This window comes from Xenia sp. Carnegie-2017, unplaced genomic scaffold (assembly GCF_021976095.1).
Source record: "Xenia sp. Carnegie-2017 unplaced genomic scaffold, XeniaSp_v1 HiC_scaffold_24, whole genome shotgun sequence".
Taxonomy (NCBI): Eukaryota; Metazoa; Cnidaria; class Anthozoa; order Malacalcyonacea; family Xeniidae; genus Xenia; species Xenia sp. Carnegie-2017.
The window spans coordinates 16,335,791-16,360,652 of record NW_025813487.1 but is presented as its reverse complement, the minus strand read 5'-3'; the positions used below and the strand labels follow the sequence as shown (position 1 = coordinate 16,360,652).

At 32.6% G+C, this 24,862-nt stretch overlaps 5 protein-coding genes across 6 annotated transcripts in view; 4 read left to right on the top strand and 1 right to left on the bottom strand.

Moving 5' to 3' along the window:
* The window catches only part of LOC124450363 (aminopeptidase N-like), a 6,505-nt gene extending 3,833 nt beyond the window's left edge, over positions 1-2,672 (top strand). Inside the window, exons 11-18 of the mRNA XM_047001019.1 lie at positions 233-288; positions 368-515; positions 608-681; positions 757-861; positions 964-1,131; positions 1,415-1,555; positions 1,700-1,781; positions 1,890-2,672. Coding sequence (XP_046856975.1) covers positions 233-288; positions 368-515; positions 608-681; positions 757-861; positions 964-1,131; positions 1,415-1,555; positions 1,700-1,781; positions 1,890-2,045 — 930 coding nt within the window. The 3' untranslated portion in view covers positions 2,046-2,672. The remainder of the gene's footprint in view (positions 1-232; positions 289-367; positions 516-607; positions 682-756; positions 862-963; positions 1,132-1,414; positions 1,556-1,699; positions 1,782-1,889) is intronic.
* Positions 2,029-4,809, top strand: LOC124450371 (ras-related protein Rab-8A-like). 2 transcript variants are annotated; one of them, XM_047001030.1, is made up of 9 exons: positions 2,029-2,076; positions 3,177-3,344; positions 3,432-3,492; positions 3,573-3,633; positions 3,725-3,802; positions 3,875-3,964; positions 4,055-4,120; positions 4,192-4,242; positions 4,320-4,809. In XM_047001030.1, the coding sequence occupies exons 2-9, from the start codon at positions 3,209-3,211 to the stop codon at positions 4,461-4,463; spliced, it is 687 nt and encodes a 228-aa protein (XP_046856986.1). In that variant the 5' UTR covers positions 2,029-2,076; positions 3,177-3,208; the 3' UTR covers positions 4,464-4,809. The 2 variants fall into 2 exon arrangements, with proteins under 2 accessions (XP_046856986.1, XP_046856985.1); XM_047001029.1 differs by lacking the exon at positions 2,029-2,076 and adding an exon at positions 2,767-2,899.
* LOC124450370 lies at positions 3,081-21,147 on the top strand. The gene is made up of 8 exons (XM_047001028.1): positions 3,081-3,090; positions 10,150-10,156; positions 17,630-18,386; positions 19,013-19,069; positions 19,394-19,550; positions 19,653-19,786; positions 19,975-20,297; positions 20,875-21,147. Exons 3-7 carry the CDS (start codon positions 18,240-18,242, stop codon positions 20,257-20,259), a joined length of 780 nt encoding a protein of 259 aa, XP_046856984.1. The 5' UTR covers positions 3,081-3,090; positions 10,150-10,156; positions 17,630-18,239; the 3' UTR covers positions 20,260-20,297; positions 20,875-21,147.
* On the top strand, positions 10,165-17,901 carry LOC124450365 (dymeclin-like). The gene is made up of 18 exons (XM_047001022.1): positions 10,165-10,398; positions 10,624-10,676; positions 10,830-10,923; positions 11,072-11,214; positions 11,278-11,340; positions 11,428-11,491; positions 11,560-11,685; positions 12,011-12,114; positions 12,220-12,393; positions 12,465-12,543; positions 13,094-13,196; positions 13,270-13,395; positions 16,228-16,341; positions 16,426-16,520; positions 16,591-16,696; positions 16,778-16,960; positions 17,280-17,396; positions 17,480-17,901. The coding sequence occupies exons 1-18, from the start codon at positions 10,259-10,261 to the stop codon at positions 17,621-17,623; spliced, it is 2,028 nt and encodes a 675-aa protein (XP_046856978.1). The 5' UTR covers positions 10,165-10,258; the 3' UTR covers positions 17,624-17,901.
* LOC124452253 (endothelin-converting enzyme homolog) lies at positions 20,228-24,862 on the bottom strand. Its single transcript, XM_047002835.1, has 18 exons — positions 24,689-24,862; positions 23,937-24,301; positions 23,352-23,862; positions 23,190-23,252; positions 22,908-23,118; positions 22,656-22,779; positions 22,202-22,424; positions 22,040-22,138; positions 21,896-21,973; positions 21,728-21,831; positions 21,597-21,655; positions 21,462-21,513; positions 21,323-21,390; positions 21,141-21,265; positions 20,974-21,039; positions 20,807-20,902; positions 20,651-20,718; positions 20,228-20,513 (listed from the first exon to the last, which is right to left on the bottom strand). The coding sequence occupies exons 2-18, from the start codon at positions 24,233-24,235 to the stop codon at positions 20,414-20,416; spliced, it is 2,346 nt and encodes a 781-aa protein (XP_046858791.1). The 5' UTR covers positions 24,236-24,301; positions 24,689-24,862; the 3' UTR covers positions 20,228-20,413.

Here is a 24,862-nt window from a genome sequence, read left to right as displayed (position 1 = left end):
CAAATTGTTATAAGCTAACGTTTCGTCTTTATCATAAGACATTCTCAAAGCAAATGTGCGAAGTGACTTTATAGCTGTTTTACGCATCATATTCTAGGCTTTAATATTTATACATCGATACGATTTCCGCCTGGTTCATCGATCGCAACGATATTAACTTATTGACTTATATTCTAAAAGAAAAAGTTCTCGTTTACATAAAGCCTTGAGCTTAGTGCTTTTTTCATTTTAGAAAATTTCATCGTCCGACAGAGCCGGCTTACTTGATGATGTTTTTGCTTTAGCAAGGTTAAATATCTTGGAGATATTTATAAGTTGACAATTTTGTCTTTTTCATTTTAATACTGATCTTTTTTCTATCGTACAGAGCTGGCAAAGTAAATTACACAACGGCATTAGATATGAGTTTATACCTTCATCGAGAGAAAGATTATGTTCCTTGGAGAGCGGCGATGCTTTCCTTGTCTTATATTGGAGCTAGGTTATCTATGACTTCATATTATGGATTGTATCAGGTCAGTGTACAATGTTGAAATAACGTAACATGACGTCAGTATGGCAGGATTTAGGACAAACATGTAACATTTCTTTTTGTGTAATGTTTTAGAATTATATTTTATCTAAAGTAAATCCCGTTCTTGATGAACTAAATTACAATGATACTGGCTCTGCCTTACAGAGGTACATCTGAAGCTTTTACATGTTCCAATGAGAAGGAAGTTTAGATTTAAAGAATTGTTTCAATGTTGTTCTTAGGTATTTACGGGACACGTTATTTAGTACTGCAGCGTACTATGATCATAAACCAGCTGTAAAGAAAGCTATGGAAATGTTTGAAAGTTTCATGTCGAAAAATGAAAGGTAAATTTTACGGATGAATGAAACAAACATTACACGATAAATGTAAACTCAATTCAAATGTTTCCTTACTAATTATTAAAACATCGTCTATTTTCTACACAGCGTACCTCCTAATTTCCGAATCATTGTTTATGAAGCTGGTGTGAGGCTTGGCACTAGGAAAGAATGGGAATTTATGTGGAGAAAATACAAAAATGAGATAGAAGCAGAAGAGAAACGCAAACTGCTGTCATCTCTATCCTCAACACGAGAAGCTTGGCTTTTACAAAGGTTTCTGCTCTTTTGATAACGTCATGATAACTAATGTCATTGATTGATGTTGTAGTGACGTCATTGGAAATGTTGTAAGGACGTCATAGGTTTATGTTGTTGTGATGTCATAGTTGAAGTTGTTGTGAGGTCATTGCATTATGTTTTTGTGACATCATGATCAATTTTTTAATTATAATATCAATACTTTAATGACATCTTTGAATGATGCCATTTTTGTTGTGGTATCATTAATAATTGATTTTTTTATATCTTTTGAAAACATTTTAACTTTCGTTTGCAGATGTCTTGAGTACGCTTTGAATACAAGTTTAATCAAATCTCAAGACGGTGATTCTGTCATCATTTCTGTTGCTTCAAATCCAAATGGTAGATTATTGGCATGGGATTTCCTCCGAAGTCACTGGTCAACGTTAAGAAAACGGTATAAATTAAATAGTTGATGGTCAACTTGTAGTCAGAGAACTCCTAATCACTTCGCACTAAAGTGCTTCTTCCTCTCTTGACTTTTCTTTTTAAATTTCTTGATTCTGTCATCCCATTGCGTACTTTTTTTTATTTATTTCAGTTACGGATCTGAAGCGTTCTCCTTTGGTCGTCTTCTCAAAGCTGTTACTTCACATTTTCAAACTGAGTTTTACTACAACGAGGTAAAAAATACCTAAAAGTGCCACGTTTAGAAACACATTTTTTTTAAATACAACTGGTGATTTGAGAAATCGTGGCATCTTTTGAAATTATTTTGCATTCTGTTGAAGGTGCAATCCTTTTTCAAAGTAAACTCAGATGTTGGATCTGCAGCGAGAAGTCTTAAGCAGTCGTATGAAACCATCCGGTCAAACATCAGATGGATTAATGAACATGAAAACGAGGTAGTGGATTGGTTAAAACGGCATAAATCAAGGGTATTGTAACTTGGACACCCCCCCTGTAAAGGATTCATTGGTAATTCAAAGGATTAATTTTATTGATAAATATTTAATTTCGTTTGAGGAAATTCCTATACGTAGTTTATATTTTCGTGATCATCACGTGGTATAAATCACGTGATATGAACGTCATTTTACCACAGGCAACCCAGGTGTGCTTATCTTTATTCATAAGTTTTCAAGCACTCCTAGACTGTCAATGGTTTTAGTTTGGTTGAGATTACGTAATCTGAATGTAGTTTAAATTACGTAATCTAAATGTACTTTAAATTACGTAATCTAAATGTACTTTAAATCACGTAATCTAAATGTAGTTTAAATTACGTAATCTAAATGTAATTTAAACGAAGAATCGCGAAACTCCATTGCATTTCGTGGTTAATGGTTTTAAATCAAAACATTTTTCAAAATCTAAATTTCAGTTTCATTAAATTTCCCTAACTATATAAAGATTCATTTTTGATATTTATTATTGAATTTTGGTTGGTTGGTTGTAATTTCCACATTTGCCAACTAAACATCATTCATTATATTGTAAATTAGTGATGAAATTATATTTCATGTAGATAATCTATGAAAATCGTGCATTATTAAATGTACATTGGGCATTAATCTCTGGAGTTTTGGAGAGTCATGATTATTTTTTCAGTATCATATATGTCACTTTTATAAGCATTAAACGCAGACGTAAATGAGGCGCGCATTATTCGAATTTTTCACTTCCTTGTTTTGTGGCGAGTCGTTGAACTTCCGGTTTTACTTCCTGAGAGGAAAGTCATAAGGTTTTTACACATATCTTGTAGTGTCAATTTAGGAAAGTTTTGTGTTAATTTCTGAAGGTAAGATTTGAATTCATACCAATAGTTCATATATTCAGTAAAAGCACAAGTTAAATCTTGATTGCTTAATTTCAAAAAAAAAGAAAAGTATCGGAAAAAACAAATTATTTAGATCAGAAGATGCCTCGCAAGTCGCCTATGAAATTTACAATCGTAAAACGCACTTTGCTCACATAGATGCAAGCAGTGTTGTTAATGTTGCCAGCAAATATTACGAACTATATCGTTTTTCATGATAAATCATATATTTGTCAGATACGTTTACAAAAATTATTAGTTCCCTACCGTCAGCCAAATGAATAAAGAAAAATGACAACGAACAAAGATTATGACATAACATACAAGGTTTTAGTTGTGGGTGAAATGACTGTCGGTAAAACGTCTTTGATTCGTCGTTACTCTACACCAAATGACCTTGTGGTTATGTCGTACATGACAACTGTTGGTGTGTATTTTACTGTATATTTTTGTGTTTTACTCTTTAAAAATATGATATTCAGTTATTGTAATACTTAAGTTTTCCTTTATTGAGGTATTGATTTTGTGAATGTTCCTATAATGGTTGACAATGTTCGTGTTCGGCTTCAAATATGGCAAGTACTTATGATATTTACATTTATCATCTCATCATATCAAGTATCATCATAAACATATTTATTAAATTATTGCTCAGGGACACTGCTGGACAAGAACGATTTAGGACATTTACAAAAATGCATTTTAGAGGAACAAAGGTTGAGTATATATGGCAAAAGTTCACATTCTATGGGAAGGACATGGTAGCGCTTTGTGCATGTGTAATTGATACACTTTCATTATTTAAAGGGTCTCATTTTAATGTATGATCTCACTAATTTGGACACATTTGAAAAACTGAGTAATTGGCTTCAAGATATTAAACAGGTCAGCTAAGCACTACATATTTCAAATACATCTAAAGCCATTCTTGCATTTTTAAATTTTAATTTTATTTAGCATGGTTTGGAGAATGAGCAGTTAATAATTGTTGGAAATAAAAGTGATTTAAAAAACGAAAGACAAGTTTCAAAAGAAAGAGGTGAAAAGGTTAAGCACACGACTCTCTCCTTGTTTTTTTTCTGTTATTCATGAAATTTTATTCACTAGTTTAGTGATGTTGCTTTGTTTTTTTTGTAGCTTGCATATGAGTTTGGTCACAAATTCTTCGAGACTAGTGCTAAAGATAACTTGAATATTAAAGAGGTCACATGATCATTTTTTTATGATCAGTATTTGTAATATTGAAGTCAACGTACTTTGATGTTGTATTTTAGGTTTTTCAAGCCCTATCCAATGACATGAAGGATGCAAACAACCCTTACTTTGTATGAAAATTGAAAATGCTATTATGTACATCAAGTTGTTTTTGTTTTAAATTTGTACTTTCTCATATTGTGTGCAGGTTCCGACAGTTCCTGATCCACGATTCGACTCCATTGGAATTGCAAATATTGATGTTGTAGATTCCAAAGTAAATAATGGTAAATTGTATGTGATGGATGAAGAGAAATCTGCTTCTTCTCTCTCCTGCTGTCAACTTCTTTAACCATGAACAACTAGTTTTTATCTATCCGAGAATATTTTATGCAGTATACATGTTAGAGACATAGCTTACTTTAACCCAGGGCAGTTATCTGAAATGACATAACATTTTGATAATGTGAACTGTAATACTTGCCAACAATAATTGAATCATATATTGTTTTGGCTTTTCATGCTTATGTCTAATTTTAGCATAATTAACAGTCGGCCAATTTACATTTCTGCATTAAATATTGGCAATAGTTATTCTAAAATTTTTAAGAATTTTTCTATAAATTACTTGAATATTTTGTATAAATTAAATTGGATTGATCATATCCATTGGATTGATCATATGTCCATGCATGTTATATAGATGGATCAATTTCTTTTATTTTATGGTGCAGCCAATTGTTTTTACAGGAAGGGTGACTTCTTCAACAGCTTTAATAACTCATGCTTACAAATTTTACACATTTTCACAGAAAAAACGTTATTTCCACATTTTTTCATATTTTCACCAAAAGGCTATAAGATCCAACTAGGCTAAGACCAACTGTATGTACAAGTACCAACTATGGAGTAATTAGCACAATCAGTCAAAGTTTTTAGATAAATTATCTGCGCATGCGCATTACGCTTGAGCATGTTCAGTCGACTTGACCAGCTGCACAAGTTCATGGTGATGGCAACGACCAACTCCATCTACTGGCACCGATTTTGAAGTAAATAGCATGGTTAATACCAATTTAATAGGGAAAAATCATCTGCGCATGCGCAAGACCATGCGCAGTAACAATGTCAATCATACCACAACTGTCGTAAGCCCTTTGAATTTACGTATATTTATATAAATCTAAAATATCGTATAGCAGATGTCAACTAGCAGTGGAAGCTGAGTGCGATATAGTATGCAGTGGCTTAGGGGCCCACACTTCGGTGGCGACCGCACTCTCCCTGCGTACCCCGAGCAAAGCCTATCGCAAGTGATCTCGGGGTCTGATGGGCGGAAGCTTGCTATTGCATCTCCCAAGTAGGATAGCGTAGAGGGGCCGAAATCTCCTACTGAAACGTTAACATGCGGCGTTCTAGTGCCTTACGCTTAAGAAGGTATCGGGAAGCATGGACCGAAAACGGGGTTTTTTGCTTTTGAATTTTATCTTTTTGTTCTCATAAAATAATCCAAGCAATGTTTCAATGAACTTTTTCCAATGCTGTGCCTTTTTCTGACACTTATAATTTAAACATGTTTTATATAATTTTTAGTGGCTGATATCTTTCTTGTTTAACTCCCTCATCTACTGTTTCTCATGTGTTACGAGCAAACCATCCATGGGCTTCATGGCAAACAAGAATTGTATGGTTCCCTTAAATTATTTGTTTTTTTGACTTATAACTTAAACCAACTCTAAGCATTTTTATACGTTTTTTACTTTTTACCTTTTACATAACTCTCTCGTGATGAGCAAGAGCTAATAAAATATTTCTTTAAAAATACTTGGTCATATAATACTTGCAGGCTACCATGATGTACGCATTGCGCACGTATTTTTTTAAATGTTTGCCTTTGTATTTAATAAAGGCAGTGTTTTGGGAGATATACCCAAAGGCCAAGAAATGAAAAGAAACGTGAATATTCATGATAACTATGATATCGAAGCAAGTACCTGTTATAACACATTTCATAAGGGTTTTGCTCGCTCAAATTTCTTTTCGCAGCTGTTATCAACATTTTGGATGTGATACTGATAGTATATATCAGTACATCGTGGTTTTCAAATGTTCAAATATGTGCGCCGGGTATGTCCATTGAAAAACGCTTTTTGTGATTGACGTCGTTGCAGCTCTCCGTTGATAAGTATCAAAGTTCGCATGCAGGTTTCGTTGACAGCTGTTTCCTTTTGCTGTTGATCGGATTATGGTCGAACTATCGGCTATAACCAACTTTATTTTTCCATGTTTTCAAAAGTTTCTTCGAATTGAACAAATTACCGGATATTTATCAAATCTAATTTTTAAAAAGAAACACGATCAAATAACGCAAATTCATTATTTTGGCCATTAAGATGATGGTGACGTCAGCCAGAACGCCCTTAAACCCTCTCCTAACCTCAGCCTAGCAAGATATGACTGAAAGATCGATGAATATTTGAAAAGACCTAAAATCTAGCTTCTAAATTCATTATCGTCTCATGGCAACATCATGCATCGTTACTTTGCATAACGACATTAAAACGCAAAAAATCTGAAGATTCTTATGAATTCTTTTTTTATTTAATTGCATTGAAGGATTACTTATTGTCTTTGTGAAAGGTGACATACTCCTAAGGAACCAATCAAAATACAAATTTATAGTTATGACGTCAAGTAAAGAAATGTTAACATATTTAAATTCGTGTGTTTTCACTTCCAAGGAAAATTAGTCACTTTAACGTTGTAGAAAGAAAGTCAAATTCTATCTTTTTACTGACGAAGTACAGAAGTACGAGTTACATGGAATAATCAACTAGTCTTAGGGTAGGCCTCGTAATATGAAAGCTTTCACTGTAAAATGCTTTGATCACGATGTTAAGCCTTTGATTATTTGAAAGTTCTCGTTGCATCGTTCAAACTCAACTGACTAATGCTAATCGTGCAATTTTGGCGAATGTTCTACAAATTGGATAGTCAAACAGAAAACATATTGTAAGTTGCTCATTCTTAATATATCTGATTAAGAATTTAAAAACGCAAACTAATGTCATATGCAGAGTTATTCATCATGAAATCTCGAAAAATGTGTTTAGTATTTTCTTATATTGTAGATCCCACATGGAAGGAGTTGTGAAAGTCCCTTTACCACCTGTGTCATTCACTTCAATTACTCTTACTAGTTTGTCATTACTCATGTGTCATGGTGATTCATGGCCAAGAATGTTCATTTGTAGTTTGGATTCTTTGTTGATGTCAGTTGTTTGTTCATATAATGATGATGGGCCCCATTGTTATATGAGCCCACCTAAAGGTGGTCAGCTGATACTCACAAAAGGTCAACTCTGCACTAAGCATTCTTTGTGTGATGATATAACTGGGGTGTTGGAGTGATCCCCATTCCTTCGCTTAAAGTTACCACAAGAGTGCATTATAAATTGTAATCAATTGAAATGGCAATGCATGATATCAGTAGCTGCTTTATTGGTTAATGATGCTGGTAACTTCGTGTATGGAATGCTATAAACATATTGAATGGACATCGCATAAGGGCATATCTACGTAAGAAAATTCACAGAATATATTTTACGAAGATGGAAAACAAGCGAGTGGAAGAACACAATCCATGTCTTGTGGTTTGTAAGTTGAGTAGATAAGTGTTGTATGAGTAACTGCATGAGATAGTTAAAAAGTATCCTGGTGGTCTATTTTTATAATTTGTTTACATTTTATTGACATTTAGAAAAAATGTCAATAAAAGATGTCACTTGCTGTAAGAAAATAGCTGGCTTTCCCTCGCTACTTTTACTTATTTTATTTAAAGCTTATAAAGAAAATTGCAATGCTACAAGTAGGGCTCATTGAATTTCTAAGATAAAAAATGTTACAATAAATTGCTATGATACATACGTAAAAACTGCGCTGTGAAAAAAAGGGTAGAGACCCATTAAATCACCTGGATCAGACTGACCATGACAACGCTTGGAAATCAGGTATTAAAGTTTTGTTCTTTTCAATATGTTTAATTTCTGTTTTTGTTCATTAATTATTCTGACATTTATAACGTGTTTTTATAGAGTAGCTATGTCTGTGGGCCTACGAACTGGACAATGAATGAACGACCAACAGAAGCACCAAGAAACAAGCGTCCTTATTGAAAGATTCACATTTACGACTTTTGTTACAAATAATGTTTATCATTATAACGCATTTTCAAATTCAACTATTAGTAATTTCCGTAAAACTAAGTTTTCACAATTGTTCAAACAAAACACACGAGTGAAAGCCAGCTATTAATGAAAGTCTTAATGAAGCAACATAAAATTTTTGAATAGAACAAAGTCTAGTAGACATCAAAAAGTGATTTTTATGCAAGTCATGACGTCACTTTGGTCATTTCCTTTTTCGTTGTTATTGGCAGGTGAATGGTCAGGTCCCTACGTATTGAACGTTTTTTTCATATGATTTATATTTGGGCTGCTTTTAGTTTTCGTTTCTCGTCTATTTATTAAAATTTCTGTTAGCACCCTGCACCCTTTCATTTTTTTGTTCTCTACCAAAGTTTGCGTTTCTTTTGTTCCAACACAAAATATTTGCTGTGTCAATAGGGTAGTCAGCCCATTTTTTGTCGCTTTGTAAATTTAAGTTTTTTATACGACCGACGTACGATCTGACTACGCTGCATGTTAGGGTAGATCATTATCATTGAAAACAACAAAAATGTGAAACATCTCAAAACTACAAAAATTTCAGGAAATTTTTCTAAATTTTCGATCTTTTCTTTAATTGGAGGGTTTTTTCCGGATCCACCGGTTTTCCCTCCCATTTCGTTTTGGTTTGGAAAAAAAAACAGTGTCCACGTTTGGGGCCAAGCGAAGACATTTGTCATAACATTATTTATCGTAGTTATCATGAATATTCACGTTTTTTTTCATTTCTTGGCCTTTGGGTATATCTCCCAAAACACTGCGTTTTAGATAAAACGGCAAACATTAAAAAGTAGGAACGCTATGCGTACATGTTGGTAGCCTGCAAGAATACAGCTACTGAAAGAAGTAGATTTAATCTACATAGTTAGAATAAAATTACATCTTTAATATTATTTGCGTCAAACTTTCTCAAGATTTGAAAATGCTCTTTACTTATATGACCAAGTAGTTTTCTAACCCTAGAATCCAATACTACCAAGTAATTGCTGCTGCTGGAATCCAATACTTCAATCGTTGAAGATCGAAACGGCAAAATTCCACAATATCTCAAACATTTTCTTGTGTATGATGAAAAAAAGCCTACACCAAAGAAAGTCATTAAAATGCTTGATGCATCTCCGCTAAATAACAACGAGCACGTGACGTGAGCACTTAATAAGCAAATTCATTACATCTTTTGGGAGTAACTTCAATGCATTTCTTCTGTTCGCTACTGGATTCAGTGTGGATCTGCCAGAAAACAACGGAAGACGCTGCACTTGAAAGAATCCATGAAATGCCTCAAAAACTGAAGACGCTTCGTTTGCAAAAATCGATGAAGTACGTCAACAATAGAATTTGCAGCACGTACAAGAATCGACCGATGAGGTGCCTCAAGAAATGAAGACGCTACGCTAGCAAGAATGGACGAAGAGCCTCAACAACTGAAGATGCAACGTTTGCAAGAATGAAAAAGTAGCTGAACAATGGAAGATACAGAGAAAAATGTCCTTACGGTTTTCTGTTTATTCAAAAAGTGGAAAGTGTCAAACTATATCTATTGACATAGCAGCATTCATTGCTCGTGGTCACTTGTCTATTCTGCTCCTTTTCTTACACGCAGATAATTATTCACAGCTCATAGTAATGAATAAATAATAGAAAAGACTCCAAAAAAGGAGAAAATATTTTTGTTGTATGCAGAATGTTTTTGTGGGCTAAGCCATCCGACCTTGTATGTTAGGGGGGAGTGTAATTTTTTTTTACTCAACCTGTCTCCAACATTCAACCAATCACGGAAGTTAGCGCTCCAGATATATCTACTTCAATGAGATCAACGGTAAACATAAAAACGTAAAAGCAAAACAATAAAAAAATGGCGAGAAAAAGTTTTAAAAAACATTGTGTTTGTTGATGTGGAAGTTAAGAAGTTAACGTTGAAATGGGTGCAAAGCCTTCTTCTATCAACGAACTTAAAGAAAATGTATTATTGAATCGTCTAGTTGGATCGGAATCAATTCCTGAGGGCGATCAATTTTGGGAGGAATTACTAGCGTTTAGTTTTGTAAATATATACAGGATGTGAGTGAAGAAGTTTGTTTAAAGCATTTAATGATTTTTATATGATAGTGGAAATTACACTTAATTGCATTATTCTTTGTCGACGTACTCAAAAGATTTATTTACTCAATTTCAGTTACGTAAATATGTTGATGAATGATGACATTGTCGTGTTGTAGTATTTGTAGAACCCGACGGAATTACGATACATTTTTTTGGTATATTTTTAAAACGTTGCTGTTTCAGATCTGATGCAAAATTGTTGGAAGAAGCAACTGAGTCTCTTTGTTATAATCTGGGTATTTAAAAATTATTTAATGATTTTTGAGCTCAGGGCTGTGCTGAATGCGGATATAGTCAGTCTTTAACTTTATTGTTCATAGATTTTTGTATTTATATCATGGCTGTCTTTATGAAAATTTCTATTCTGAAATAATTCTTTTCAACTGCAGCTCGAAATAATTTGAAAAGTGGAAATTTTATCAAATTAGTTGAATTGTGTCAGAGGAAAGTTGAAGAACTACGAAAATGTGATGGAAAAATTAAGTATGGTTGATAAATTTTAATTAAAATATGTAAGCCATCAAAATAAATAAATAAATAGGTGTATTATTAATGGCTGTGAGATTGGTGTAAGAAGTCTATGGATTCTTATCAATAATATTGGCACTTTTATATTGTACTTTTATACCAGCTCATCGTTATCTTATGAAGTGTGCAATTCACTGCTTCTTGTACGAAGTTTCATAAAATATTTCATTGAACATGCCAAAGAGGAGGATTTGTTCATCCATTTTGGTGGTTTCACTTTGGCTCAGGCAACAAAACTTCAACGAGGTAGTTATATAAACGTGAGTGGCAATCAGACATATTTATCATTTTGTGGATATTTCTTTTTAGGTAAAATGGCTGGTCAAGTATCACAAGGTATTCAAAGATACGCAGAGGACAGCAAATTCCAAGGTAGTGGATAGGCCTGTTGTCAAAAACGTCTTTTCAATCTTGTGTGGTTTCCTAAAAGATCTCAAGTGTGTTTTTTTGTATGTTTAGAGTGTGGTCTTTTGGATGATTTTTTTGAGACTTTGGTTGAAATCCTCACAGAAATCCCATACAGGCAACTAAATGATAATTTTGCACTCTCCCAACTTACATCTGAGATTTTCTATATTTTTTATCTTTTAGTGATCAAACCTATACTGTGCTTTTGGAGGCCATTAATTCAATGATTGTGTTGTTGTCAGTGCAAATGTTTGATCCAGATGCTTCAACAAACAGTGTTATATATCAAATCGTCATGCATGGCAAATGGTTAGACTTATTGTAGAAGGCAGTTTTGTTTTGGCATTCATTTACAATATCACCATCACATTTTTTATCAAAAACAATTTCATTACTTAATGAGTTAATCTTTGCTTATTGATGAGCAAGGCAAACATTGACCCCCATTAAAATTCCTCCTGTTCTTACATAAATTCTTATGTCATAATACATACTAAATGATAAAAGTATTTGTTATATTATAGGGATGTGATATCTTTATGTAAACTTTATTTTACATACAGTACTATCTTTGGAGGTGTGATATATCTCTAGGTAAACTTTATTTTACATGTTTTCTTTACATAATGTCCAGTTCCAAACGCTGCAACAAATTGGTTATGAGATTATTACGATACTACATAAAACAGGATCCCTTACCTAATGAATTAAGAAGTGGTGGAACGAAGGGACTTTTAGGTATGTATGTGGAAGTTTTTCATGTAAGTTTATCAAGTGACAACGAAATACATTCATATTAACTTCAATTTATCATTGTATATATCTTGTTGTTTTACTTCAAAGGAACTTTGATATCATGGTTTGGTAGTGATGATGATTCTACTGATAAAGAAAATGCTTTGCTTTCAAATCAAAGTGTTTTACTTCTGCTCATATTGGTGAATCATTGTACTCAAAGCAAAAAATTGAACCTTTATCGTCAAGCTCTTTTTACGTTCACAAACTCTAAACATAAAGGTCTGTTTTTCGACATCGTCTATTATTGCACATTCAATGTAGTTTTAAATGGTCTCATTATGTTTCTAAAGGTGGTGCATCTCAAAATATTGAACTGGAAGAAGCATCATTTTATATGAACGCTGGATCATTGTATATCACTATATCCAGGTATTTACGTCATGTTAGTTTTCTTCCCAGGGTACATCATTGTATCTTACTGTACCCGGGGTACATCATTGTATCCTACTGTACCTGGTATACGTCATTGTACATTACTGTATCCCTGTATACGTCATTGTATGTTACTGTATCCCTGTATACATCATTGTACCTTACCTTATCACTGTATACGTCATTGTACCTTACCTTATCACTGTATACATCATTGTACCTTACCTTATCACTGTATACGTCATTGTACCTTACCTTATCACTGTATACATCATTGTACCTTACCTTATCACTGTATACATCATTGTACCTTACCTTATCACTGTATACGTCATTGTACCTTACTGTATCCCTGTATATGTCTTTCTATCATTTATGATTTTGGTATTTGCCTTATGTCACGATCCACTATATAACGATAAGCACAATAAATTTTACTAAGAGAAGGAATTTTTATTGGAGATGAAGTTTATTTAAGTAAAAAATAATTTATTTTGATTAACTATGATGATTTAACACAAAGATAAAAATCTTCATTATCTTGTAGTCAACTCTATACAGATGAAACAACTTTACTACTGTATCTCTTGTTGCACCGTAACCCAATAATAGCATCTTATATGCTCTCAAGGACTGACATTGAGCGCCTTGTGAGTAGAGTGATTGTTTTTCTGACGATCTTCTCCTCTTCTGTCATGACTAAATATCATTTTTTAAATGTAGATCTTACCAATACTGAAATTGTTGTACAGCGCGGAAGAGCAAAACTCCCATCATATTTACATGGCTCTTATTGTTTTATTGATTCTCAGTCAAGATGAAAACTTCAACAAATCTATTCATGAAGTGGTATGGCATTATCTTAATAAAGTATAGTAATAATCAGAATAATTATAAGTACTTTATATACGTCGTGCTCTACTTATGTATAAGAGGCTACCTATAGGTACTTTATATGTCTGGTTTACTATGTATAAGAGGCTACCTATATATACTTTATATGTCTAGTTTACTATGTATAAGAGGCTACCTATAGATACTTTATATGTTGTGGTTTACTATGTATAAGAGGCTACCTATATATACTTTATATGTCGTGGTTTACTATGTATAAAAGACTACCTATACATACTTTATATACGTCGTGCTCTACTTATGTATAAGAGGCTACCTATAGGTACTTTATATGTCTGGTTTACTATGTATAAGAGGCTACCTATAGATACTTTATATACGTCGTGCTCTACTTATGTATAAGAGGCTACCTATAGGTACTTTATATGTCTGGTTTACTATGTATAAGAGGCTACCTATATATACTTTATATACGTCGTGCTCTACTTATGTATAAGAGGCTACCTATATATACTTTATATGTCTAGTTTACTATGTATAAGAGGCTACCTATATATACTTTATATGTCGTGGTTTACTGTGTATAAGAGACGACCTATACATACTTTATATGTCATGGTTTACTATGTATAAGAGGCTACCTATATATACTTTATATGTCGTGGTTTACTATGTATAAGAGGCTACCTATAGATACTTTATATGTCATGGTTTACTATGTATAAGAGACTACCTATACATACTTTATATGTCGTGGTTTACTATGTATAAGAGGCTACCTATAGATACTTTATATGTCGTGGTTTACTATGTATAAGAGACTACCTATACATACTTTATATGTCGTGGTTTACTATGTATAAGAGACTACCTATACATACTTTATATGTCGTGGTTTACTATGTATAAGAGACGACCTATACATACTTTATATGTTGTGGTTTACTATGTATAAGAGGCTACCTATAGATACTTTATATGTCGTGGTTTACTATGTATAAAAGGCTACCTATAGATACTTTATATGTCGTGGTTTACTATATATAAGAGGCTACCTATACATACTTTATATGTCGTGGTTTACTATGTATAAGAGGCTACCTATATATACTTTATATGTCATGGCTTACTATGTATAAGAGGCTACCTATATATACTTTATATGTCGTGGTTTACTATGTATAAGAGGCTACCTATAGATACTTTATATGTCGTGGTTTACTATGTATAAGAGACTACCTATACATACTTTATATGTCGTGGTTTACTATGTATAAGAGGCTACCTATAGATACTTTATATGTCGTGGTTTACTATGTATAAGAGACTACCTATACATACTTTATATGTCGTGGTTTACTATGTATAAGAGGCTACCTATAGATACTTTATATGTCGTGGTTTACTATGTATAAGAGACGACCTATACATACTTTATATGTCGTGGTTTACTATGTATAAGAGGCTACCTATAGATACTTTATATGTCGTGGTTTACTATGTATAAGAGGCTACCTATAGATACTTTATATGTCGTGGTTTACTATGTATAAGAGGCTACCTATAGATACTTTATATGTCGTGGTTTACTATATATAAGAGGCTACCTATACATACTTTATATGTCGTGGTTTACTATGTATAAGAGGCTACCTATATATACTTTATATGTCGTGGTTTACTATGTATAAAAGACTACCTATACATACTTTATATGTCGTGGTTTACTATGTATAAGAGGCTACCTATATATACTTTATATGTCGTGGTTTACTATGTATAAAAGACTACCTATACATACTTTATATGTCGTGGTTTACTATGTATAAGAGGCTACCTATAGATACTTTATATGTCGTGGTTTACTATGTATAAAAGGCTACCTATATATACTTTATATGTCGTGGTTTACTATATATAAGAGGCTACCTATACATACTTTATATGTCGTGGTTTACTATGTATAAGAGGCTACCTATATATACTTTATATGTCGTGGTTTACTATGTATAAAAGACTACCTATACATACTTTATATGTCGTGGTTTACTATGTATAAGAGGCTACCTATAGATACTTTATATGTCGTGGTTTACTATGTATAAAAGGCTACCTATATATACTTTATATGTCGTGGTTTACTATGTATAAGAGGCTACCTATATATACTTTATATGTCGTGGTTTACTATGTATAAAAGGCTACCTATATATACTTTATATGTCGTGGTTTACTATGTATAAGAGGCTACCTATATATACTTTATATGTCGTGGTTTACTATGTATAAGAGGCTACCTATATATACTTTATATGTCGTGGTTTACTATGTATAAGAGGCTACCTATATATACTTTATATGTCGTGGTTTACTATGTATAAGAGGCTACCTATATATACTTTATATGTCGTGGTTTACCATGTATAAGAGACTACCTATAGATACTTTATATGTCGTGGTTTACTATGTATAAGAGGCTACCTATATATACTTTATATGTCGTGGTTTACTATGTATAAGAGGCTACCTATATATACTTTATATGTCGTGGTTTACTATGTATAAGAGACTACCTATACATACTTTATATGTCGTGGTTTACTATGTATAAGAGACTACGTATAGATACTTTACTTGTCGTGGTTTACTATGTATAAAAGGCTACCTATATATACTTTATATGTCGTGGTTTACTATGTATAAGAGGCTACCTATATATACTTTATATGTCGTGGTTTACTATGTATAAGAGGCTACCTATAGATACTTTACTTGTCGTGGTTTTATTAATTGTAGCGAATGAAAGACGTTTAATTTCTTGTTGAGGTTTTAAATGATGTACCGTGGTTCACTGACCGTGTTATCAACAACATAACGTTAGGAGGCTTGCTTGTTCTTGTTGTTATTCGAACCATTCAATATAATATGACAAGAATGAGGGTAAGTTCTTCATTTTAACGTTATACTTTATGGTCATTTTTCAATGCTACATACTGTTGTATAAATACTGGTGTTTTTTTCTAGGATAAATATCTTCATACGAATTGTCTTGCTGCACTTGCAAATATGTCTGCGCAATTTCATGCTCTTCATCCATATGTAACTCAAAGGCTCGTCAGGTACGACTATCAAATGTGAATGAAAAATGAAGATTTAATGTTAGTATTTTACAGTTGAAATATCTTTTAGTTTATACGCGGTCTTAGCTAAGAAACATGGTCGTGTACAGGAACAAATCAAACAAAGTGCAGCAAATCCTCATCAGTCTATCGACGATGATTTTACACAAGATTTTGTAAGATATTTATTGAAGGCTGTCATCAAAAAACTGAACGTTCTTTCAGTGTTGTGTAAAATAATAAAATTTTTTTTGTAGGCTTCTGATCTCTCCATTCTTGAAGAGGTCATACGTATGGTTCTGGAAATAATCAACTCCTGTCTAACCAATACACTTCATCACAATCCAAATCTTGTGTATACATTGCTTCATAGAAGGGAATTGTTCGCACAGTTTAGAACACATCCAACCTTTCAAGATATTATACAAAACATTGATACGGTAATTCTCATTGAGTTATTTTGTTGTGGACTATGTTTTCACTAGAGTGGGGTTGATTTCATATGGAAGATTTTTCATCACATTTTGCTTTAGTCGACGATACCGAACTTTCTTCGTGATGTCGAGTTTTGATGACTTTATATATTATTTCTTAAAGTATGAAATGAAAGATAACCAGAAGAAAATCATAGTTCTTTTTAAATAAAACTTAATTAATTGTTTTACTTTCAATTGCATTTTGTAACATTTATTTTTTGTGTTATGTTTTATTTTGTTCGTTATTAAATTGTATTTGGGTGAAGAATATTTCTTTCTTTAGGTGTTGACGTTTTTCAGCACTCGTCTTGAGCAACATCCTGATCAAATATTGTCAGTTCAAGTTGTACTTGATGTCATCAAGCAAGGAACATTACAATGGCCTAAAGATAAACTCAAAGTAATTGAATTTTAAAGAAAAATAACTTGAGCCATTTATCACTTGTCGAAGATGATTTCCACTGCAAAATTTTTGTTATTTAGAAATTTCCTGAGTTGAAGTTTAAGTATGTTGAAGAGGAACAACCAGAGGAATTTTTCATTCCATATGTTTGGTCTTTGGTTTACAAATCTGCTCGATTGTACTGGAATCCCGAAAAAATACATTTGTTCCATCCAGGTAGTTAATGAGAGCAGAGGAAAGGTACATTTTATGAAAGTTTGATGGTGACATAAAAAATCGATTCAACCGAAGTCATTATGTATAAAGCTGGTTTGTGTGAGTTTTTTGTTTAAGGTCTTACTAAATAACTTGAACTATTTTTGATAAATTACTCTTAAAAATGGTGTATGTTTTAGATTATGATAATGTATAAGTAAAATGAATAGAAGGTGTAGTTGAAGAATTGCATGATAAACTGATTTAAAAATAATCATTGTCAGTAAATAATTGCATTTCATGGGAATTTCTTGACGTTTTCGGTTAATATTTGATCTTTTTCTTATCCTACCTAAGAATGATAATACGTAGTTATTAAAATGACCGTCTGCTATCACACACCGACGCAGCTCTGTGTTAGTAATTGTTAAAGAATCTTTTTTTTTTAATTGGGGAAAGTTTACCTGGTTGCTTGGACACCCAGATTCTTTATTATTTTAAATGAATGTATACAATCATCATATATGCATGATAAATTCCTTCACGCTGTTAGGAATGTCAATAACTTAGTTTTAAATGTTATTTCTTGTGTAACGATAAACGTAGATTGAAAGTTGCAAGGGACAGTATATCTATGTAAAAAATATGAATGTTTCGAAAAGAATTACCTTCTCTACCGGGATTTTTGGTTGCTTTATTATCGTCTTGGCTATTGGATGTATTGTTGGCGGAATTGTTGCAATGACTGAAGTGTCTGATGATGTTTCAAGTGTTGGTCTTTGGGCAATATATGTAAGTTTTAATATATGTAGGTTTTAATATCGGCAAAATCCTTTTACAGCCGACAATTTCAAAATATAAATGATAGAACACACTCTAAAAAACATCATTTTGTAAACTCGCCATTCGAGTCATAATAGCAAGAGAAAAAATTTAAAGCAATGTTTTGACTTTATTCGACTTGGAAGTAAAGTGGAAATATTGCTTTAAATCTTGTCTCTTGATGTTATAACTCGAATGTTGAGTTTACAAGATGATGTTTTTTGGAGTGTGTTTTTCCTTTCATATCGCCAAGTCACTTTAATTATTTCCTTTCATAATATTTAATATTGATGTTGTAAGTTTTGCGATTAAACTTCCTTAAACTCTTTGAAACTTTTCTAGATATTAGGCTTCGTAAGATTTACAATTTCTCCATTAGAAAGTTACTTTGTAAACAGCTGTATAAACATTCTGTGTCAAATTTTTGATATGCTTTTATAAAAATAGCGACAAAAGCACCTTATATTTGCTAATCATGTGACCATATCATTGATTTCAATCATTCCAGTGTTAAGTTTATCTAAAATTTAATTTCCCGTTTTTGTTTTGTTTTTGCTATCGATTGTTGAATTCAGAATAATTGTTTTTTGACCTAGTTCCTTTGCTCTGGTATTGTTCTCGTCATTGCTGGTTTTGGCCGATTTAATTTGTTGGTAAGTTTTTCTATTTTTTATTTGCTAATGTATCTCCCCTTGTTTGTAGGTGAAAGTTTTCGTTCTCTAACACCACCCGTAGTAAAAGTTTGTGTAAGCAGTGATTGATGTGGAGCGCTTTTAATTTAAAAAATTTTCCTAAGGTACTGATGGCAGATTGGCGATGTTGACTACTGAGCCATTTCATATTTGTAAACTCGCATTTGATAGAAAGTTGTCATTCAAATGAAAATGAAGCGAAACTCTGAAATTTACGTGTTTTTCTGACATTTTTATTACATGGCGATTTATAATATCAAATACTGATCTTCTTTATTTATTTAGATGTCTGCTGGTGTTGGGTTAAATACCGTAGGAATCTTCTTGTCTATAGCAGCGATCGCATATGCTTCTGGTGTTTGGGTCTCCCTTGATTCCTGTGAGTCAGAAGCAGAGAAATGCAAATGTAAAGCTGTTTATGACGATTCTGATCATAGAACCTGTAAGAGCTCATTTTTATTACTTACATATTTGTTCAATCGATGACAATAAGAAAATAACCTTACATTTTTATATTTTATATCTTTTGTTTTCCTTTGTTAAGATTCCAATTCTTGTTCTGATTTGGAAACTGTTAAAGATGTTACTCTGGCAGTAATTATTTTGTATGCTGTTCTTTTTCTTTTTTCGCTCTTTGCTTTGCTTGTTGGTATTTATGCTGTTATCATTAGAACCCAGGTTCGTGTCTGCTCTTATTGTTTTAACGATGATTTTTAGTGTGACGTGTATATTTAAAGAGTAATTTTTGAAGTATTTAGAACTATTACTGTATAAATGTTAGTGATAAAACTACTGTATAAACGTGAGCGATAGATATATATATCATAAAATTATTGTTGTGAATATGACTATGTTTGTTAATCTAGAACTTTACTGATGAAAAGGAATCTTCAAAAGACGGTCAACCCAAAGATGTCATAAGCTATACAGGGCAAGGTTTTGACTTTGGAGACGGTACATATTCGTCAGTTGGATTACCAGGACCACTTCCAAACCAGGGAACACAAAATGTTAGTGCAAATCAATCTCAACAACTCTGGACGACGACAGACGAACCATTATATGTTCGCGAAACGCGTTACATGAAAAATCCAGCAGCCGCTTATGAACAAAATCCCATTTACGATACTGGAAATACAACTTCGTTTTAATGGTTGAAGGTCCGTCAGTCATGATGGTAATATTTATGGTGTGTATGACGATCAAACATGTCTATTTCCAGTTTAGAAATTAAGGATTGAAATATAGATAAAATATAGAATTTATAGCTTTAGAATATACTGAAACTAGCGTTTCGAGTTTTAATCACCAGACTTGACATTTCTGTACAGGATTCATTTTACTTCCGCGAGGACAGTTGAAGGCACTGGTAAATTCTTGTGAATTTTTTAAAGCAATCATTACCCTTTATAATAGAATAATTTAATAATGAATATCTTTAAATCAAAAGCAGCGAATTTACTGTTGCTTATTAAGCACGACTAGAGTAAATGTTGAGTCTGGAAAGTTAATTATATTTACATTGTTATTTATAGCTCTTACCTAGCTTTTTCTGGACTGTGCATGTTCGTCAACGAAGATTGTTTTCTTATATTGGACACACACCAAACCTTTGTGAAATTATACATGTTTCTGTATTTTTTTAAACTAATAACTGTCATTTTTACCAACTTAACAAAACTGTATTTATTGACCAACCTGAGAGTATGACAGAAAGAATAACTGTTGTGCTGTCAAAGATAACGACGGTAACTTATGCTCTATAGGGTTGTGTCTTAACCATTCTTGGTAAGCCTGTGGTACGGTATGTATTTTATTAACATAATGCTTACTATTATTAGGAAAAAGATTTAAAATTTGCTCACCTGAAAGGCGAATTTGATTCCTTCGTTGTCAGCAATATTTTCAGACAAACTTTTTTGATCATTAATCTACACATATATTTGTATTTTGTTTTTAAAAGTCCTTGGTTTTTTTTTATATATTTGAAGCTTTTTAATGTAACAAGAAAGGACATTACAGGATCATATACCTGAAAATCTTTGGACGTATAGTTTCTGTATTGTTTTACCAAGCACGATGACTTGTTTTGAAAATAACTGAGCATTTCATTTTCCCGCCATTTATTCATGTTTCCATATTTATCAAACTTCATTCCTATAAAATAATCATTTAATACCCTTCATGATACCTTACTATCCCTTTAAAACATACCATAGCTATCAAATCCTTGAGTGATCTTTTGACCCATGATCGCTCCAATTGCTCCATAATTTAAATATCTGAAAAGAAATCGATGAAAATAATATAGCAATGATCACGTGAACGTTAAGAATTGTTTGTGTTCTCTTACTTTGGCCATGAAACGTCGAAAAGTGGTCTCTGCAGAACACCAAGTGGAAACACTAAATTCATAGATATGAATGTTTAATGGTTATTACGTATAAACACCTTGAAATTGCTCTCGTTGAAAAAACTCAGTCCTTACCAATGTAGTTATTTGTCGGACTGTAATATGCATTCACTTGAGAAGGTGTTAGATGCCATCTAGATTTTAAATTATAAATTAAAAGTTGAGTCCTTTTACGTTGTGTTATTCTTAAGAAACATTTCACTTACTCGTTTCTCTCCACAAGTTTTGAACGTTTTCTCATCATTTTATCGTGGAAAAATCTTCTTACGTTTAAATAGTTCTCAAAATGAGCGTCGTGTTTCATTGTCAGCTAGAAGAACGTGTTCTTTTAGAGTTTCTTTTATAAAGTTAAAAACTTTCAAAATCATACTCACGTTTAAGTAATAATTATCTAATTGTGTGATTTCTTCTATCCATGAAGGATATCCGATCAATTCAATCATTGCATTTAGCTAAAAATTGAAAAACTTTTTACGATAAATCTACTTTTACTTCATTTTCTGTTTATTTAAACTCACTTTCTCCGATGCTTTTTCTTTTGCAAACTCATCCATCCAGTTAATCTTTTGAATATTTTGTTCAAATGTCTTTTTGATATTTGCAATCATCTGGGAGGCCTGGAGACCAATGTAGTGACAGTGTAAGATAATGATTTAACTTCATCATCATTTATTTTTTACCTCATATTTCACGTTTACACCATTTCTCTCCTTTACATACAACATTCCAGTTACGAAACCAAACAAGGACTCAGTTCTCGTTACACACTTTGAACTTGCTGATATTTCTGGTACGGAACCACTCTCTACCGCTTCAAAAGCTGCGTAGATGTTGCGAAAAGGTTGGGACAGTAAACGAAGTAATGGTTTGATCAAATGCCACACCATGTAATTGGCTAGCACTCTAAATATTGTATCGGTTGATGAGTTAGTTCGTTATACAAAACCCTATCATGTTACTAGCAGTTAATTCTCTCGCTATAATACCTATTGGCTCGTTTGGTTACACTTCTAAACTATACGCTTATTATTTCCCAACTTATGTCTCCTAACTGGACCAGGGTGATGATCGTCATCTTTTTCATAGTTGGATGTATTTTCAGCAAAAATGTTGTTTTGTTTTTCATTCATTTACCTTCTTTCAGTTTTAGTAACAAGTTCTGACATATTTCTCAGATATTTGGGTGTAAAAACGATTACAGGTTCCGAGAAAGTGACAGGACTTTTAAAGATATTGTTCATGTAATCCATCCAGGGATCTAAAAATATGTTGACGATGTTAGTTTTTCTTTAGTTTCTTGCCGTTTTAAACGTTGTTCAACGATATCAAACATTATCCAAATGATTCATTAGTAGCTATAGTTTTTATTTAAGTTCAATCTTTAACTAACCGATGGCGCCAACTGCTGCAAATCTGCGATTGTCATTTTATTGTAAATATTTTCAGTGTATCTTTGTTTTTCCTTGTCTTCATAAAGTTTTGCTAAGTTTCTTTCAAAAATCAGAATTTCATTCATTTGTTTCACGACATCTTTCTTGTCCTGAGCTCCAAGCTCCATTGCTGTCTTTTCCATTAGGTCTTTATAGGCTAAGATTAACTAAAATCGCACATAGATGGTGTTTGGACATAAATGAAAATTGTGCTTCATGTGATTGTGTGTTGTTTTACCTTGTCATCGTCTTTACGATGATAATATTCTTCATCTCGTAAAGTTATTCCGGCTTGTTTTATCTACATAATGAAACACGTTCAAATGAAGTTTACTGTGGATAACAGTAGACGTAATTTATGAAATAATACTGAAGTGAATGCGTCCAGTAAGTTATATACCTGTATAATATTACGGTATGAATCTTTGTCATCTGGAGCCACGAACATGTAAAACAGCGGCATGCTTTTGAATTTGTGAATTTGTGTAAGTGCTTGACCAAAATTCCAACCTTCTGGATTCCATGCTGTATTAGTAACGGTCCATGAGCCCACGAACTTAATGAGATCTTGCAGTGGTTTTGCTCCTAGTGATTCAATCATCTTTTGATCAAGACATGAAGCATAGTAATGAGCCATATTTCTGACAGCAGAACTTTGATGATTCTGCAAATCATCTCCATCTAGGATGTACTTCAAAATCATTTCATTGTTTTGTTCAATGCGATCAAAGGAAGAAAAGTTTGAAGATCCACGTTTGATTGAATTGTCTTTTTCCAAACGGCCACATGCATATTCATAAAAGTCGTCACAAGGATTTACTTCTTCATTGATGAATGTAGAAAGTTGATTTGCCGCCTGAACGCAGGCTTTTGTAAGACACATCTGCTCGTCTTTACACATGAAGGGGAACCTTAAAAAATGTTGTAAATTTTAAGTAAAATGAAAGTTGTACATAAAAACCCAATGGTAGCAAATCATTCACACCTTAAATGTCCTTTATAAACAATCATGAATATCAAAGAAACAGTGGTTATTGCAAACACAGCAAGAACAGTTGTGACTCTTCGTTCATAACTTGTCCATGTTCGTCGTCTTCGACGTCTTTGTGAATTGTCATAATCTTTTTCCAACTGAGACATCCATGCGTCATCTTCACTATCTACGTCACTGTCGTTTTGTATCACACACTTCGGGACATCTTCGGTATATGTTCGGGAACTGATGTCATCAGAGAAACTAATCTTCGTCCATTTTCCAGAAGGAGATGGCCAAAGCGAAGCCATAACAAGATTTTTTTAGGCAACTCTGTCACTATATTGACATCTTATTCGTCAAGTATCTGTCCAATCCTGTTTTATTAAATATGCAAAAGGTAAAAACATTTATTTATTTCTATTATAAATTTATTTTGCTTTAAGCTGACGTTTGTTTCAATTGAATGCAAGCTAGAATTAAATTTTCATAAAAATTTTCAAAGAAATTTTGATGTTTTGCCGAACTATTGAGTTTTATTCCTTGTCACATTGACACATCATTACATAGTTCTTCAATTTTTTTGTTTTGTTTTTAAACTATTTCATCTTATTCAGTGACACTGACTGAACCTTGAAAGTTTTAAAATGTTTCCAAATATTAAAGTTCATATTTTTAGTGATATTTTTTATTGAATAATTATTTATGAACACTCTATGTTACACTGTTACATTATTCAAGTTTCTGTGCGTCTAAAGTTTTACCTTTCCTTACGCAAAAACGATTCCTGGAGATGATTCTAAATCATTGTTTTCGACAAAATATCGTTCTGACTCGATGTTATTTCGTGGTCTCTTTGTGGATTCAAGCAAATATAAAATGAACAAAAAATATTTCTAAACCCGTACTTTGAAGTTCAAACTCTACACCTGTTGTCA